At 44.7% G+C, this 16222-nt stretch overlaps 2 protein-coding genes across 2 annotated transcripts in view; both read right to left on the reverse strand.

Moving 5' to 3' along the window:
- Window positions 1–552: 552 nt before the first annotated feature.
- Window positions 553–4235, reverse strand: LOC121724629. Its single transcript, XM_042111321.1, has 9 exons — window positions 4217–4235; window positions 3682–3820; window positions 3205–3354; window positions 2863–2982; window positions 2501–2597; window positions 2309–2375; window positions 1996–2207; window positions 1095–1719; window positions 553–563 (listed from the first exon to the last, which is right to left on the reverse strand). The coding sequence occupies exons 1-9, from the start codon at window positions 4233–4235 to the stop codon at window positions 553–555; spliced, it is 1440 nt and encodes a 479-aa protein (XP_041967255.1).
- Window positions 4236–8618: 4383 nt separating this feature from the next.
- LOC121723597 (kielin cysteine rich BMP regulator) overlaps window positions 8619–16222 on the reverse strand; it is a 54498-nt gene continuing 46894 nt past the window's right edge. Inside the window, exons 43-51 of the mRNA XM_042109405.1 lie at window positions 14996–15084; window positions 14607–14709; window positions 14313–14455; window positions 13949–14121; window positions 13670–13781; window positions 13398–13499; window positions 13072–13236; window positions 10535–10835; window positions 8619–9577 (exon numbers count right to left, since the gene is read on the reverse strand). Coding sequence (XP_041965339.1) covers window positions 9360–9577; window positions 10535–10835; window positions 13072–13236; window positions 13398–13499; window positions 13670–13781; window positions 13949–14121; window positions 14313–14455; window positions 14607–14709; window positions 14996–15084 — 1406 coding nt within the window. The 3' untranslated portion in view covers window positions 8619–9359. The remainder of the gene's footprint in view (window positions 9578–10534; window positions 10836–13071; window positions 13237–13397; window positions 13500–13669; window positions 13782–13948; window positions 14122–14312; window positions 14456–14606; window positions 14710–14995; window positions 15085–16222) is intronic.

Genomic DNA, 16222 nt, shown 5'->3' on the forward strand with positions numbered 1-16222 from the left:
CTGAGGGCCACCTACAATAATTGTTGCGCATACAGTATTCTCCTGCAGATGGCAGCAGTTCACACAAACAGAGCCCAAAATTGCAGTACTGCAGTAGGAAGAGTGTGTGTGTATTTGAGTGTCTCTTGTGTTATTTTCCTGTGAGTAGAATATGTTAAGCAGTCTTTGGAGTGTGTGTGTGTGTGCGTGCATGTGCGGGCGTGTGTGTTTTTAATTGTCTTTGTCAATCTTCTGTGCGTAGGGTATGTTGAGCAGTTGGTCCGAGCAATTCTTTGAAGCCAGCAGTGTTCCTGTTTAGAGAAAACAGACCACACACACAGACACACACCCAAACACACAGTAGATCAATTATGTAGATTTGTGTTTACTTGTGTGTTTAATTATGTGTTTATACTGTACATACTGTGTGTGTGTGTGTGTGTATCTGCGTGTGTATGTGTGCGTGTGTGTGTGTGTGTGTGTGTGTACCTCTCTCTGCGGGTTTGCAGTATGTATGAACGTTCTCTTCTCAACTGCTCTAGCCGCTCCCTCACTAACATCTTCTGAAGCTGCTCATCCTCCTCCTACAAACACACAAACACACACACAGATACAGTACAAATATTAACCAACATCAGCACACACACTTAAACAGTGTGTGTGTGTGCAGGCTGTGTTCACATACCTGTGTAAATGCACTAAGATTCTTTATCCCAAGCAAGTCATCATCTGACTTCCTGTTCTGAATGATGGTCAGGCGTTCCTGGACCTGATACACACACCAACATTTTATTTTGTTTTCCTGCCCTGACATAAAATGTGCAATGTGTACACTTTGAGCAGCATACTGATGTGTACAAGAAATAAACGCCATGTCACGTATAAAACGATTGTGTGTGTGTGTGTGTGTGTGTATACCCTGAGTGTGTGTCTCTCTCGCTCTCGCTGGTAGCGAAGTTCCAGTTTCCTCTGCATGTCCACCAGACTGCGCATTGTCTCCTCTCTCTCCAGAACTGCCATCGGCTGCACACACATGCACTCTTTCTCACCACACACACACTCGCTCGCCACACACACATTGCTCAGCTCAGCACACACACCCCCAGCACATTCACCCTCCTGTTTCTCAGGCACACCGTTGTGATTCTCACACACACTTTTCCGATTCTCAAACACACTTTTTGCAGCACCACACATCTCTTCTACATCTGGACACACACCCTCCTGAGTCTCATAGACTCCCTCGACACACACATCCTCTCCACACACACTCTCCTCCTCACACACGCTCCCTTCGTCTGTGAACACGCTCTCCTGGTCGATACACACAGAACACACACCCTCGTCTACTTCAGCACACGACTCCACACACACTTCAGGTTCTTCGCCCATCATGACGGGCGTGTGTGACCTGTCGGGGTGTGTTTTCTGCGGTTTTAAGTGTGCGTGCTGTGTTTGAGGATCTCCAATGTCTGTATACGTTTGGAGTGTGTGTATATTCGGTGTATATTCAGATTGAGAAAGTTGTGATTGGAGGTCTTCAGTATGCAAGAGTGTGTGCATTGCAGGCACGTCTGTGAGGAGAGTGTGTAGTGTCTGAGGCTCTGAGTGAGTGTGTAGTGTCTGAGGATCTCCAGTGTGTGGGTGTGTGTGGAGTGTGTGTGCTGCAGGCGCATCTGTGAGGAGTGTGTGTGTGAGGTCGGGCGTCTCCTCTGAAGGCTCCTCTGAACTGACTGCTTCCTGTACAAACAAGAGGAAAGAGAGACATTCAAACGAGCAAGGCCACCCCACGTTCCTGTTTTTATGAAAAAAATAAGTCAAAGCAACATAATTCAAACTCTCATTTCATCGTCATGGCTGAACTTTACTCAACAGAGAGTAGGAATGTGGAAGAAGGCTGGCATGTCACACAGAACCAACCAATAGTAGGAAGAAGAAGAGATGGAAAAGGAGGAGAATGGAATCTCAGAGGTGCTCATGTGCTGATTTGATCATGCTGGGGGAGCCCGAGAATACCTGGTCCTGGTCAAGAGGTGACTGTGGAGGTGAGTCTTGATTGGCTGGTTCACTGATGTCACCCCAGGCTGCTGCAATCAGAGAACCCTGCTTCTCAAGGCCCTGCCCCTCTTCTGCTGCTATTGGCTCGCCATGCTGTACATCACACTGACTCCTATCACAGAGGATCTCCAAATATGGAGTTTCCTCCATGAGAAGACGGTCTCCAGGGTCTGAGGTGAAAGGGGAAGTGAAGACAGAAGAAATAAAACACATATAAAAGAGTACCATTAGGCTGTGAGTTTGGGATTTGTGTTCATTGCTAGTGGAATACCCATAGAAGTCTCTGCACTCTGATTGGCTGGGCACTCAGACTGCGTCTCCTGGTTGTCACGGAAATCCTGTAATTTGTTCAGATGACACTGAGGTATAGACTTACACACACACACAGTTCTTTAGACACACACTTTCACTTATTCACAATGCTGTACATAATGATGTGTGTGTGTGTGTGTGTGTGTGTTACCTGCAAGTTGTGTGTGGAATTATTCTCTGGATGCTTGTCTCTTTGTCGAATTAAAGTAGCTAGATGCTCCCCTCTGGTATCAGTGTTTACATCTGGCCTATGCGCGTGCACACACACACACACACACACACATACATACACACACACAAATATACATAAGCAGTTTTGGTAAATTAACTTTTTTAACCCTTAAAGGTGTAGGTTTTTGAACATTCTAAGATGAGCTATGAGACATACGTTCACACTTGGTATCATGTTTCAACACACTTTAGGTCAATATCACACCGGAATTCTCTTTTAATTAAATTACTCTACACTTGTACCTGTGTGTGTGTGTGTGTGTGTGTGTGTGTGTGTGTTACCATGTCTCCCAGTTCTGTCTTGCTGCCAGGAGAGCTGCATGGGAGTGTGTTTCTCTCTGTGCTCTTGTCACTGCCAAATGCAAACATATACACACTTCACACTGCACAGCCTGATCCACCCTACAGACACACACACACACGCACACACACACACAAAGTTACTATGCAGATGTTTCATTATGCTTTCATGAGTAGGCCTAGCTAATTATCATAAATTAAACTTAAATTATTGACTATTGCGTACACGTATCCCTCTAGGTGTGTGCCCCTGTGTGTGTGTGTGTGTGTGTGTGTGTGCATGGATTTGAACGTGTGTGTGTGTGTGTGTGTGTGTGTGTTTACCTGGTCATGAGTGTACTCAGTGCTCTTTTCTCCTCCTGGTAAAAGGACTCCAGTTCCATCAGGAACACCAGTGCTGTCCAGGCAAGCTCCTGAGGATGGGCCGACCATGACTGCACCCTGAGTTTCCCCTCCTCCTCACAGTCACCCTGCCTGCTCCCACCAGATAAGGATATGAAATTACCCCACAATCACCTTTTCACTCTAACTACTCTCTTATGTGTGCAAGGGGTACTACATATGTGTGTGTGTGTGTGTGTGTGTGTGTGTGTGTGTGTGTGTGTGTGTGTGTGTGTGTGTGTGTGTGTGTGTGTGTATGTGTGTGTGTGTGTGTGTATGTGTGTGTATATGTGTGTGTGTGTGTGTGTGTGTGTGTGTGTGTGTATGTGTATGTGTGTGTGTGTGTGTGTGTGTGTGTGTGTGTGTGTGTGAGAGAGAGAGAGAGAGAGAGAGTAAGTGTAACTGGTACTGTTGATATACCTGTAGATGTGGAATGCTCCTGGTAGTTCACACAGAGCCAGCAGGTCTCGGTCAGACAGAGCCCTCTCTGCTAGCACGCCCAACTCAAACACACACTCCTCTCGCTGCGCAGGTGACAGGCTATCCCACCACACACCACCTGTCACACCACCAAGAAAAGGAGCTTTGGTGGTCTCTGCATGCCAATACTAAGCCATACAGCTCGTTTCAACCTGTCTAAATGAACAATCTTATGTATGCAGTGCATCAACCATAACATCTCCTTGTGTGATAGATCTGTAATACGAGCCTAGTCAGGTCTCCATGAGATAATATCAATGTGAGTGAAGACTTGGGGCTGTCTAAGGTTTCACCAGTTCACCAGAGGTCAGTTATATTGGTACAGAGGCACATAGTCAAGTCAGTTAACTAAAGTAGTCGCAGTACAGATCTTTGTGCTGGTTTGCATCAGTTTCTCTGTATATTGACAGCGTAGTGTCAATGTGTGTGTGTGTTGGGTGAGTTTGGTCCTGTTTAGGTGTTCCATGTCACTCACCGTGCTCATTATGTAACATCTCTGCATACAGGAGCTCCCTGATGATGTCATATTTACGCTGTAAGAGCAGAGGAATCTGTGTGATGCTCGGGGAATATGGCCATTCCTGTTTTCGGGCTATTTGGTTACCATGACGCAAAGATGGCAAAACATTCCAAGGACTTTCCAGAGCCAACCTAAAGGACATGACAATATTTAAAGACCAAGATTATCAGGAGAATATTAATAATATTTTTTCAGTCAACCAATAACTGTATATATTTAATTACTAATTGAAGCAACCGTTTCTGTGTGGGATTAAAGCAACTTTAACCAGTCTAGACCTCTTTTTTTGCAGTTGCATTAGAGCCTAATGCTGGTCATGTGATAGTGAGGGCATTGTCCCTGAGGGCCTAAATGCCACATAAGTTCCCAGCGTCTTTGACATTGCTCTGCTGGAACTGTCTTATAAATACTGCACACTAACCGATTGGGCCACTGAAGCTACAGCTTCATTTGAAGTACAATGGATAGATGTAGTGAAAAGTTCCTGACCTGATAGAGAGTTGTCTGGCTTTTACTTTGAGCTTCCAAATACATGTGCACCATCTCCCCTGTGGAAACAAATACAGATAAATAGGAGACTACAGGATATGCTGTACCCTGTATGATGTGTATGTGGTATGTCTTATAGCTGCAGACTGCACCCACCTTGATCTGTCGGTGTTCACAGCAGGGTGTTATGGGAAGAGAATCAGCAGTCTCTGCTACACGCAACAACTGATGATCCCAGTACAGCTGAGTCATATCATACACACACACACACACACACACACACGCATGCGCGCGCACACACACACACACAGGCGCAAGTGCACAAACACACAACAAAACACACCAGCTTTAGGTTTGTGTTTTTTTAATCATGTGAATTCCTCATGGGCACTATGACCATATGACCTATTGACCATTGTTTATCTGTGTTGAATTGTCTCTCTCACAATAATGTTGCAGGTTGTTTATGTTAATTGTGATGTATTCTACAACCATCTCTGCTCAGACCTCTAGGTGAGTAGCTTTTGTAGGGTGTACCGCTGGCTAATCAGACTAATATATGCTCTGCCCAAGATGATGAGTATCAGGATTGAACAAAATATTCAACTTGTACACATATCTGGGCTTTGCCTGGGCAGCTGAGCCGCAGGACTGAGTGAAATCTTTAGTATTTACTTCCTGTCTTCTCTCCCTCTCTCTCTCCATCTCCATCAGAACTTCCAGGACCCGCCCACCTCTGCAGAAGGTCCCCCCATTGGTCCCAATCACCTGCCAATCAAATAATAAAAAAAATAGGAAAATAAGGAACTTCAGGAGGCAGGAGGGGAGGTTAATGATCCATGACGTTATATGGTCTTTTGGGCCCCCATTGTCGACTGCCTGGAAGGCATAGGATTAGGATTAGGTGCCTTGAAGTCTACAGTGGCAGCGCTGCCTTGAAGTCCATGGTTGGGGCCCAAAAGACCATCAAGCATCTCAGATCTCCAAACACTAGGCACATTTGCCCCCGAACCCACCCTTGACTCTATTTGGCCCTGAAGGTCAGCCCTCTCCCTCTACCCAGCTTCCCCTCTGGTGGGCTCACCTGAGCAATGGCTCTCTGTGTGAGATGCGTTGAGGTCGGGTGCCGAAGGACTTTCTCGTAGAGAACACACACATCTGCAGCGGTGACCTCATCATCGGCATTCACACCCAGAGCCTCACACACCAAATACACACCTTCTTCCATAACCCTCTTCAAACGCACACACAGACACACACAGATACACACAGACACACAGACACACACACCCACACCCATATATATATATATAATATAAATTGATTGATGCATACACACACACACACACACACACACAGACACACACACACACACACACACACACACACACACAGTCACACACGCACACACACACACACACACACACATGAAGCAATGAAGTATGGTATACAGTTCAGTTTGAAAGCACACTCACTTACTATACATCTTCATCTATGATACATTGATATACATGTAAAATAATGATACAAGACACAACGGTAAACATGCAATCCATGGCTATTTTTTCCCATGCAATTCTCGAAATCCTGATACTACATTTCCAAATAGACGCTTTGGCTTGCCTTACCTCCAAGAGCAGGGTGAGAAAGTGAAAGAGTGTGCAACAGTGCTCATCTGTCTCTGACTGAATTATAGAGCGCCACAGCACTAACCCGGCGGTTTCCATAGCAGCAACATGGCTTGAATTACCACTGAGTACATTGTAACCAATGTGATCAATTGTGTGCGTGTATATGTGTGTGTGTGTGTGTGTGTGTGTGTGTGTGTGTGTGTGTGTGTGTGCGTGTGTGTAATATTGTTTAGTAGCAGTAGTTTAGTTAGACGTTGAATTACACTGTGTGTAAGTGTTTAGGCCTACCCGTGTGTGTGTGCGCGTGTGTGTGTTGTAACGGCCTAGCTCTACCGTGCTCAAAAGGTGAATACATTTGATTGTTTTTGCCATTATTGTAAGAATCACAATGATTTATTTATGGATTCTCTCTGTCTTGACTAGAATGTCTCAGTATGTGCCTCTTTCGTTGCGTGAAAAGGGTGTACCCAGGAGTCAGGACTATCTGGACTAAGGATCATGTAGCCCTTTCCCTTCATTAAACACAGACACACACACACACACACACGCACACACACACACACACACATACACACACTCTCTCTCCTTAAACAAGCAGCTCCCCTCATCTCTGTCTATTTTCTCTTTCATAATCCATTCTTCTTACACATTAGTTATGCGCCTGGTATCCTGTCTTTACTGGGGGGGGTTTTCTGATTTTTTTTAACAGCTTTAAGAGACGATGTGGACGACCTGGCATTGCCACTGGTGGAACTGTTCAAGAAACTAGAGAGCTGCGGTAAATTGATCACAAAAATGCTGAACTAGCTACTAGCAGAGTAGGCCTAGTTGCTAATATGAATCAACATTTCATTTCTCTCCATAGACCGAAACCAGGCATCTCCAGCCAATGGGAGACCTGAGTTGGCCAAAGGGGATGGGATAAGCCCCTCTCAGAAGCTCATTGATGAGGACCAAGTGAAGCCTGTGCTGAACTACCAGCCAAAGGTTCACATGGGCAGAGCATCCCAGGGATGGGCAGGGCACCCTAGAGCGCGAGACTTGGCACACAGCTCCCCCCCCCCCCCCCCCCCCAGAACTGAGGGATCAGGAGGAGGAAATAAGGTGGAGGATCCTTCTCGGGTGGTTTAGCATGAGGGACCTAACCAAAGAGTACGCAAACTCGCAGCTCATGAAATAAATACATTTTTACATACATTAGCAACATATTTCTATAAATTAAAAATACATTTCTTTCATCTTATTTAAAAGGCATCTTGTTTTTGTTTTTTTTATCCTATTGGGATCAGACATGGACAGATGATACTGCGTTTGGTTTTGCTGATATTTCTATCATTCTACAAGGACTTAGCTTTAAACTAGAAGGCATTTTTTCCCAAACAATGCAATGCTAGTTGATAATTCACACACAAAACAGCCCTTAAGCCATGTGGAGCCTTATAGCCCTATGAAATGTGAAGGGCTCAAATGCGAGTACGTTGATAAGTAAAATAATATTCTTACATGTACAGTTTATTTAAAGGAGTGAGTATATGTGTTTGTGTGCTATGTTATGTTTGGTTGCAAGTAAATTTCTCTGGAGGGTGCTCGTACCCAATGGGTTCATGTGGAGCCTCTCTGAACAACTCTTGTTGTCTGCTGTGTTGTAGGCAAAACAGTCTGCTTCACACAACAGGGCTTTCAAGCATGATGTCTCATATTAGTGAGGCTTCTCTTTCACAGTTCCTTCTAGATAAGCCATTTCAGAGAACTGTACTTGTGACAACCCAGCTTAGAATCTACCGTGTCGGGTCTGCCTTTCTCTCCCCAGCTGGCCTTGCATTGTTGATGGCTTGCCTGTGTCTTTTTGTCTTTTGGCCTGTAGGTGGAGCTGGGGAGCCTTGGCCAGGTGCAGCACTGTAACTGATGGCCTAATATGAGGGTGGATAAAATGCTGTGTCTTGCTCTGCTCTCACACTCTTGACAGTACTGCCTGCGGCCCTGTTTCATTTACCTTTTGCATCACATGTACATACAGTCTGCTGACGTACGCAATAGTTTTAATTTGCCTTACACATATTGACTTATTGTAGATATTTAACTTAATAAATATATTTGTGTTTAAAATATACGGTGTGGTCTCCCCTTCATGACGCTTCCACCCTGAGCCAAGTGGTTACGACTGTGTGTGTGTGTGCGTGTGTGTGTGTGTGTGTGTAACCATGCATAGATAATATAACTCCCGACAGCCGTAATTTTGTAAAAGTTTCAGTGTATTTGGAAACATAGTTCTGCGTAACAATACAGTAATTCTGCTGGTGCACCTTTTACACTGTTCCCAAAAATATAGTGCTGTTGCTATAAAATACGTACAGTACAAAAGACACACACACACACAATACGCAATACAATATCATACAATACAGCACACAATAGACATGAGGCACTGATACACAAAATAAAAAATAAAATACAAAATACAACTGGCATTTAAATCAAAAAATAATATTATACATGAATATAGCCAAGTGAATTGTGAATTCAAATAGTCTTTGGTCCTCCACCATCCCAGAAGTCTTAGCACACTCTCTTAGACAACAGACAACAGAGGCATGTGTGTCCCAAGTGCACATCACAGATTACACCATATTACTGTATTTTACAGAAGACCAGTCAGCTGGCTGGATAACATAGCACCATTTCAAATCAGTCACTTTACTGTATCTTCACGTCTGTTAGAGCAGTTGTTGTGTATGCGTGTATCTGCTACTGTTAGTGGTGGAATATGTCATATAGGTGAATGTCCAGATAAACTGTATCTTTGTGGGAGTGTGTTTGTACAGTATGTGCATGTATATGTGTGTGTGTGTGTGTGTGAGGTGGTGTTTTGTGTATGTGTTCGTGTTAGATAATATTGGGTATGTTGTGAGTTTGTGCTGTATGTGTATGTATGTGTATGTGTGTGTGTGTGTGTGTGTGTGTGTGTGTGTGCGCGCGCATTAGTTGGTGTTGTGTATTATATTGGGGCATTTGTCAGGGCGGACGCAGTGGTTGTCATGGAGAACTCTGCCGGCAGGGCACTGGCAGCCTGGCACACACGGCTTGAAGCACTGGGCCTCGATCACGCCCAGGGGCACGTCACGCGTCACACACGTCACAGCACAAGGCGGGCCACACTCGTCAAACACAAAGCCACGGTCCACTGGGCAGCCCACCGCTGGGGGGGGGGGGGGGGGGGGGGTTGGAGAGAGAAGAAGACAGTTGTTGTTGTTGATATTTATTGATTCAGTATTTCAGCAGAGCATGCAGACATCAGAATATATACTAGTACATTCTTGAGTCTGGGTTTGAAGAACAGAACAAATAAAGGACAAAAAGAGATGTGTGTATGGTTGCTTTTCTACAGAAGTGTATTATAAAAGCCTACGCAATCCAATCTTTTTATAAATTTCTACCTATCTTTCCTAAATTTCTTTCCATATATCCATCTCAATAAAGGCCTTATACATTTGTGGTATCGCAATTGTGCCAATTGAATCTTGTGAAGGGAACTTTTTTTATTTTAAGCATCATTAAAACATCATCTTGAAAGCTTGTCCATTATAACAAATGTGTGTATGAAACAAGAGCACACAGAAAGAGTCAAAAGACAAGACAAGGCTCGAACTCACAACCTCGCCATTGCTCTGCTGGAACACTGCACGCTAGCCAACTGTGCCTCCAAGTCTGTGAGTGTGTGCGTGTGTGTGGAGTGAGTGTGGAGAATGAGATTGAGCCCAACGTGCCCCAGTGTGATCATCATCTTTCCCTGCTTTGCAGGCCACGTCTAATCAAAAGCATCACAATGTCTGGTGCTAATCTGCTTGAAGCAGGACAGAGAGAACTCTGAGAGAACTCACAACCTCAGCATTGCTCTGCTGGAACTGTCATATAAGTACCGCGCGCTAACCAATTGCGCTACTGGAACACACACTGTTTACTATCATGTAAACGTGTAACATGTACACAACAAACATATGGGTGATATACTTTCTTAAACCACAGTCTTTGAAAAACCCATTTCCCAACTACAGACTAGATTACTTTACTTAATGGATTATTTGCAAAGTGTAGATATTGGTGTATATGTGTGTATTGGTGTATATGTGTGTGTGTGTGTGTGTGTGTGACCTACCACACAGTGAGGATGACCTCCACTGCAGTATGACACTGGCCTCCCTGCACTCTGATGCGTACGCCTCGAGCGCATCACACAAACACTCCTCGCTGTTGGCTCCGCACGCGCACAGGTCATACACACATGCCGCGTAGAACATCTCCGGTGGAACCACCTTATGGCACTTCTCGAACATGGAACCCTTCAGAACGGCACAGCGAGAATTGGCAGATTTGCGAGCAGAATAACCGGCAGACTTGCACGGGTTCACGTCCTGGGCTTCTAACACACACGATGAGCTGGAGTTCAGACTGTCCACCTGCAGAGAGGAGAGGCAGAGGAGAGCTGGAATTTATACAGTCTCGCAAACCTGTTTGTGTGTGTGTACAAGTCATCTGACAAATACCACTTTCAAAACGATGACCAGAGTTGGACCAGGGGTATCTCACCCATGTCCAACCCTCCTTTTGTCATTTCACACCAAGCCAGTCAACGTGGATTGTTCCCAGGTTGTGGAAATTCAGACAGACCTTAGTCACAACCTGGGAGAGGAGCAACAATTAGCTAGCCTAGAAATCTAGACTTCGCCCTAGCAGCAGCGAATTACATTTGCTGCCAGGGCTAGTCTAGCAACTCTCCGTTGGCTTGTGAGCTCCAGAAATCGAAACTTAATCAGGCCAATGAAATCGTGTATAGAGTCGTTAGGTGGGCTTAACATAATGATTGATGGCAGAGTTGCAACGGTTTGGCTTGAATTCCCTGCTACTTGAAAACAAATAAGATGCATGTTGCTGCTGGCGAACAGTGTGACACGAGTTAAGCTTTTATTAAGTTGGCAAACGTTTGAACTAGCCAACTAGCTCTGCTGGTGGGAAACGCATGGGACTCATAGCGCTGCCGCTGTCCTATTGCGTGCAGAGGGAATTTGAAAGACAACTGATTATCCCGCCCCTCGGACTGAGCACTGCGAACGGTGAGTGTCCAGACCCTACATTTTAATGTGGGTCTGGCTCGTCAGGCTAACAATTAGCAGCTCAATAGTAAAACTGTAGCATGGTTGTTAGCAACATTGGTTGTGCTATTCACACTGAGTAAGGCAATCGGGGGTAACTCTTTCGGGCATAAAATTTACCAGGGTTGAACCCTGGTCAAAGCGCAGAAAGTGTTGTATTTGGAACAATGCGTCTTCATGACATCACTGTCTAAATGTATCTGAACATTTCCACTGGTTCCAATCACATTTTACATACATGGTAAACAGGTGCTTGTGGTGAGGTTTGAACTCAGAAACTCTGCCAGAACTGTTCAATAAACAGATTGTCCACTGGAGCTTGAAAAGTTATTCCAAACATGGTGTGTGTGAGTATAAGGTATAATAACAACCATATTTGCAGCCTATACGGAATCTTATTTAATTATCTAAAGACTAGATGCTCCAGGTGAGGCTAGAACTCACATCCTCGGCATTGCTCTGCTGGAACTGTCTTATAAGTACCGCGCACTGACCGATTCACTGTGTGCTGAGTGTGTTTCACTAATTCACGGATTGGGATAAATGCAGAGACCAAATTTCCCTTACGGGATCAAAAGAGTATATATACATATACTTATTGCATGTGGATTAGCTAAACAGTAGATGCTCCTCATGAGGCTCATACTCGTGCTGGCCGACTGCATCATTTCAGCTTTTGAAGCAGAGTAATTCATAACATGTGATGTGAATGAGTTCAACCTTTGAAGATAATGGGATCGTGCCTCTAAGATAATATTTATAACATTTTCCAGCACAACAGTCTAGTAGGACCCGCATTACATATGTGTCTTATTATACAACAATTGGGTTCTATGGAACTATTTATTTGTTTCTGATTGGCCGAGAGATTATCTGTCTAAAGACTAGACGCTCCAGGGGAGGATCAAACTGTCCAATCTCAGTGGGTGGTTGGAAACCCCTGTTTTAGTATGAGAAATGTGGATATGAAACTTATGCTCGAACTCACTTAGCATGGCTCTACTAGAACTGATTTATAACCACTGCACAAAGACTCATCGCGTCACTAGAACTACAAGTGAAGATTATGCACCAAACTCAGAACTTTGTGTTGCCACTAGTCTGCTGGAATCATTATGTGCTGACTGTTTACCGGCAATGTAAGCACACATACAACATTTAAAGACTATGCTTCAGGTGAGGCTCAAACTCACAACCTTGCCATTGTTCCACTGAAACTGCCTTATATACAGTAACCTTGCTAGAGGAACATCTACATACCAGATGAAGTAAGTGAGGCTCAAACTCACAACCTCAGCATTGCTCAGATGGAAAAGTTTTATAAGTACCAAGCACTGACCATTTGCACCACAGGAGCAGGAACAGGAGCTCAGATTACTGGACATTTAGTTCTTTCACACTCTCTCTTACCCTCCAATTGTTAGTTGTTGATATTTAGTTCTTTCACACTCTCTCTTACCCTCCAGTTGTAGATATTTAGTTCTTTCACACTCTCTCTTACCCTCCAGTTGTTGATATTTAGTTCTTTCACACTCTCTCTTACCCTCCAGTTGTTGCCGAAGGCGGCCTCTGAGGATGTGAGCTGTCCGTTGCGGAGTCGGAGGTCGTCCTGCGGGTAGTTGTTGAAGTTCCCACACAGACCACAGGTGTGTTTCTTATACGTCCCCGGAACACTGACCTCCAGGTGGGAACGACCATTCCACTGCACCTACGTAGAGAGCAAGAGGGAGTAAGGCACTGTTCATGAGAGGGGTGAGGGGGTGGGGGGACTTTAAAACCCTTTCTTTAAAACAGAGAGAGAGAGAGAGAGAGAGAGAGAGAAAGGGCAGGGGGTGCAGACACATTGATTGAGAATTTACAAGCCTGTACCTTCAGGCCGATGTTAGTGTTCAGGAGAATGGTGTTGGTTTTACGCTCCACATAAACATACGGCTCTCTCAGGTAAGGTAGGGTGACCACCTTAGAGTCCACCTGGGATAGGACGAGAGGGGAAGGACAAGATAGTTTAGGGTGAAATACCGTTACATCTGTCCTATATTACAGAATAGGATGCTGCTATATTCATTTAAATCTGCCCTGTGTTCCCAGGATGGTCATATTCTGTCTTTTATTACAGTATATGATGAGGGCTAGTATATTACCATGACAACCCAGTTCTGCAATAGGCTAACGGTGATGTCAGCGATGAACAGGGTCACCTCTTTGGTCCAAGACACACCCTTTCGACCACGTGCATCATTGGTGACGTGAATACTTTACACACACACACACACACACACACACACACACACACACACACACACACACACACACAATTTAATTGATTTAATTAATGTCATTGATTTAATTTGTTTATTTAAATTTATAATTAAAGCACCCACCCACTCAAAACACATACACACACAAAAACACATACACACCTGAAGTCTCCCCCGTGACAGTCCTCAGTGAGCACATAGGTGCAGGCGCCCTGGAAGTTAACCATCCTGCCATCGAAGGTACGGTAGTGGGGGTCCCCGAAGACGATGCAGGTGGCCGGGTGGGGCAGGCAGTGTGGACAGCACATCCCAGGGATCAGAGCAGGGGTCTCATCCTGCAGCAACACACACACACACACACACACACACACACACACACACACACATACACACAGATATCATATACTCAAAAACACTCACAGGTACAAACACAGTTTGTCTTTTCCCTGTGTCACACGTTAATGAAACAGAGTGCATGTATTTGTGTGTGTGTGTGTGTGTGTGTGTGTGTGTGTGTAAAACTCACAGCTGCACAGTTGGTTGGGGGGCATCTCTCTGTTTGGCAGTGGACGTCTCCTGATACACACGTACAGCTGGTGCACTCATCAACCTCCCAGTGCTCATTACTCACATACACTTCACCCTGGTACTCACACGATGCTCCTGAATCTACACACACACACACACACACAAAGCATTAACAGCCATCCATCCATCACCCGGTGATTGTACAAAAACAAACATGCACCAACACACACACACACACACACACACACACACACACACACACACACACACACACACTCACATACACGCACACCTTGGCACTCGTAGCAGCACTTCCCAGGCGGCTTGACGCTCACCCAACCATCATCACACACCGGTAGGACACACTCCTCTATCTCACACTCGATGTAGCCCAGCTGAAAAAATAAACACATGGACACACACACACACACACACACACACACACACACACACACACACACACACACACACACACACACAGAACAAACGAGAGAATATTTCACAAAATCGGAAAGAGTTACTTTTGTCAGCCAGATTTTGTTTCATGGTGAAGTGTGTGTGTGTGTGTGTGTGTGTGTGTGTGTGTGTGTGTGTGTGTGTGTGTGTGTGTGTGTGTGTGTGTGTGACAGAGAGAGAGAGGGAGAGAGAGAAAGAAATTGAGAGAGAGAGATAGAGACTTACATTACAGGTGCAGGTTATGCACTCGTTGGTACTGTCTGTCCAGCTGTGTCCATTTGAAACTCTCTCCCTTCCTCCTTCAATCAGACAATCTGTAGCAAACACACACACACACACACACACACACCCACAAACATGTGAAGATCAAAATCACAAGTTGCTTGACAGCACACTTCAGCACCATGGAGAGCGATCACCTGTCACAAACTTCACCTATCACTAACCTCAAGCACAGATCCTTTAGAACACAGCTTTATCAGCCGTCTCTGCCTCAAGTCTCTTTGTGTGTGTGTGTGTGTGTGTGTGTGTGTTTAGCAACTGTAGCAATCAAAGAGGAAAGCCTACACACACCCCTTTAAATTTTAAGGGGGTTATGAATCTAAGCCAAATGTGTGATCTCTGCTCCTGGGTTAAATTTGGAACACCAACACACTCAGCATGTTTAGGCTGAACACAAACAGCTTTTGGACTTCCACTGGAAGTTCATGTTGTCCACATTTCTGGATAACAAGTTCTTGCTAACCTTGTAGTACCTCTGAGCTATCAGGTCTCTATGGCCAAACACACCCCCCCTGCTGACAGACCAAGGTTACTACATCTCTCTGCTCTTATTTCGAGAGAGATTGGATTGGAAATCTCATTTGTGATGTGATTTAGGAAAACCCTTCACATCATAGATATCTATGAATCACATGGTGCACTCAAAAATCCTTAATTTTTGCTCTGTTTCAAGCCTCTCTGGTGAAATTCCACCAGCTTAAGATTCTGAGGTTACACTTTACTTGACAGTATTGACAAAAGAGTGACATGACACTGTCATGAATGAACGCTTCTGTTATTAAGTGACATTCGGTTTTTGTCATAACAAGGTAGGGTTAGGATTAGGGTTAGGGTAAGGGTTAGGATTAGGGTTAGGGTTCATGTGTCATGACAGTGTCATATGTTCATGACAGTGTCACGTCACTCTTATGTCGATACTGTCAAGTAAAGTGTTACCTATCCTGATACCGTCCTAGCAACATTCTGGACACTGTCCCCTAGCAAGATCCTGGATACCATCCTCCCGAAATGCTGGATGTTGCTAGGATGGTATCAGAATCATAGGTAAAATTGCACCATGTGAAGGGTTTCCACAATCACATTTGTGATTCTATAGAAGCCTACCAGAATTTAGCAGGATTTACAACATGGACATTCAGATGACATTTGGATAAAAGTGATTACAGGATA

Source organism: Alosa sapidissima, chromosome 11 (assembly GCF_018492685.1).
Source record: "Alosa sapidissima isolate fAloSap1 chromosome 11, fAloSap1.pri, whole genome shotgun sequence".
Classification (NCBI taxonomy): Eukaryota; Metazoa; Chordata; class Actinopteri; order Clupeiformes; family Clupeidae; genus Alosa; species Alosa sapidissima.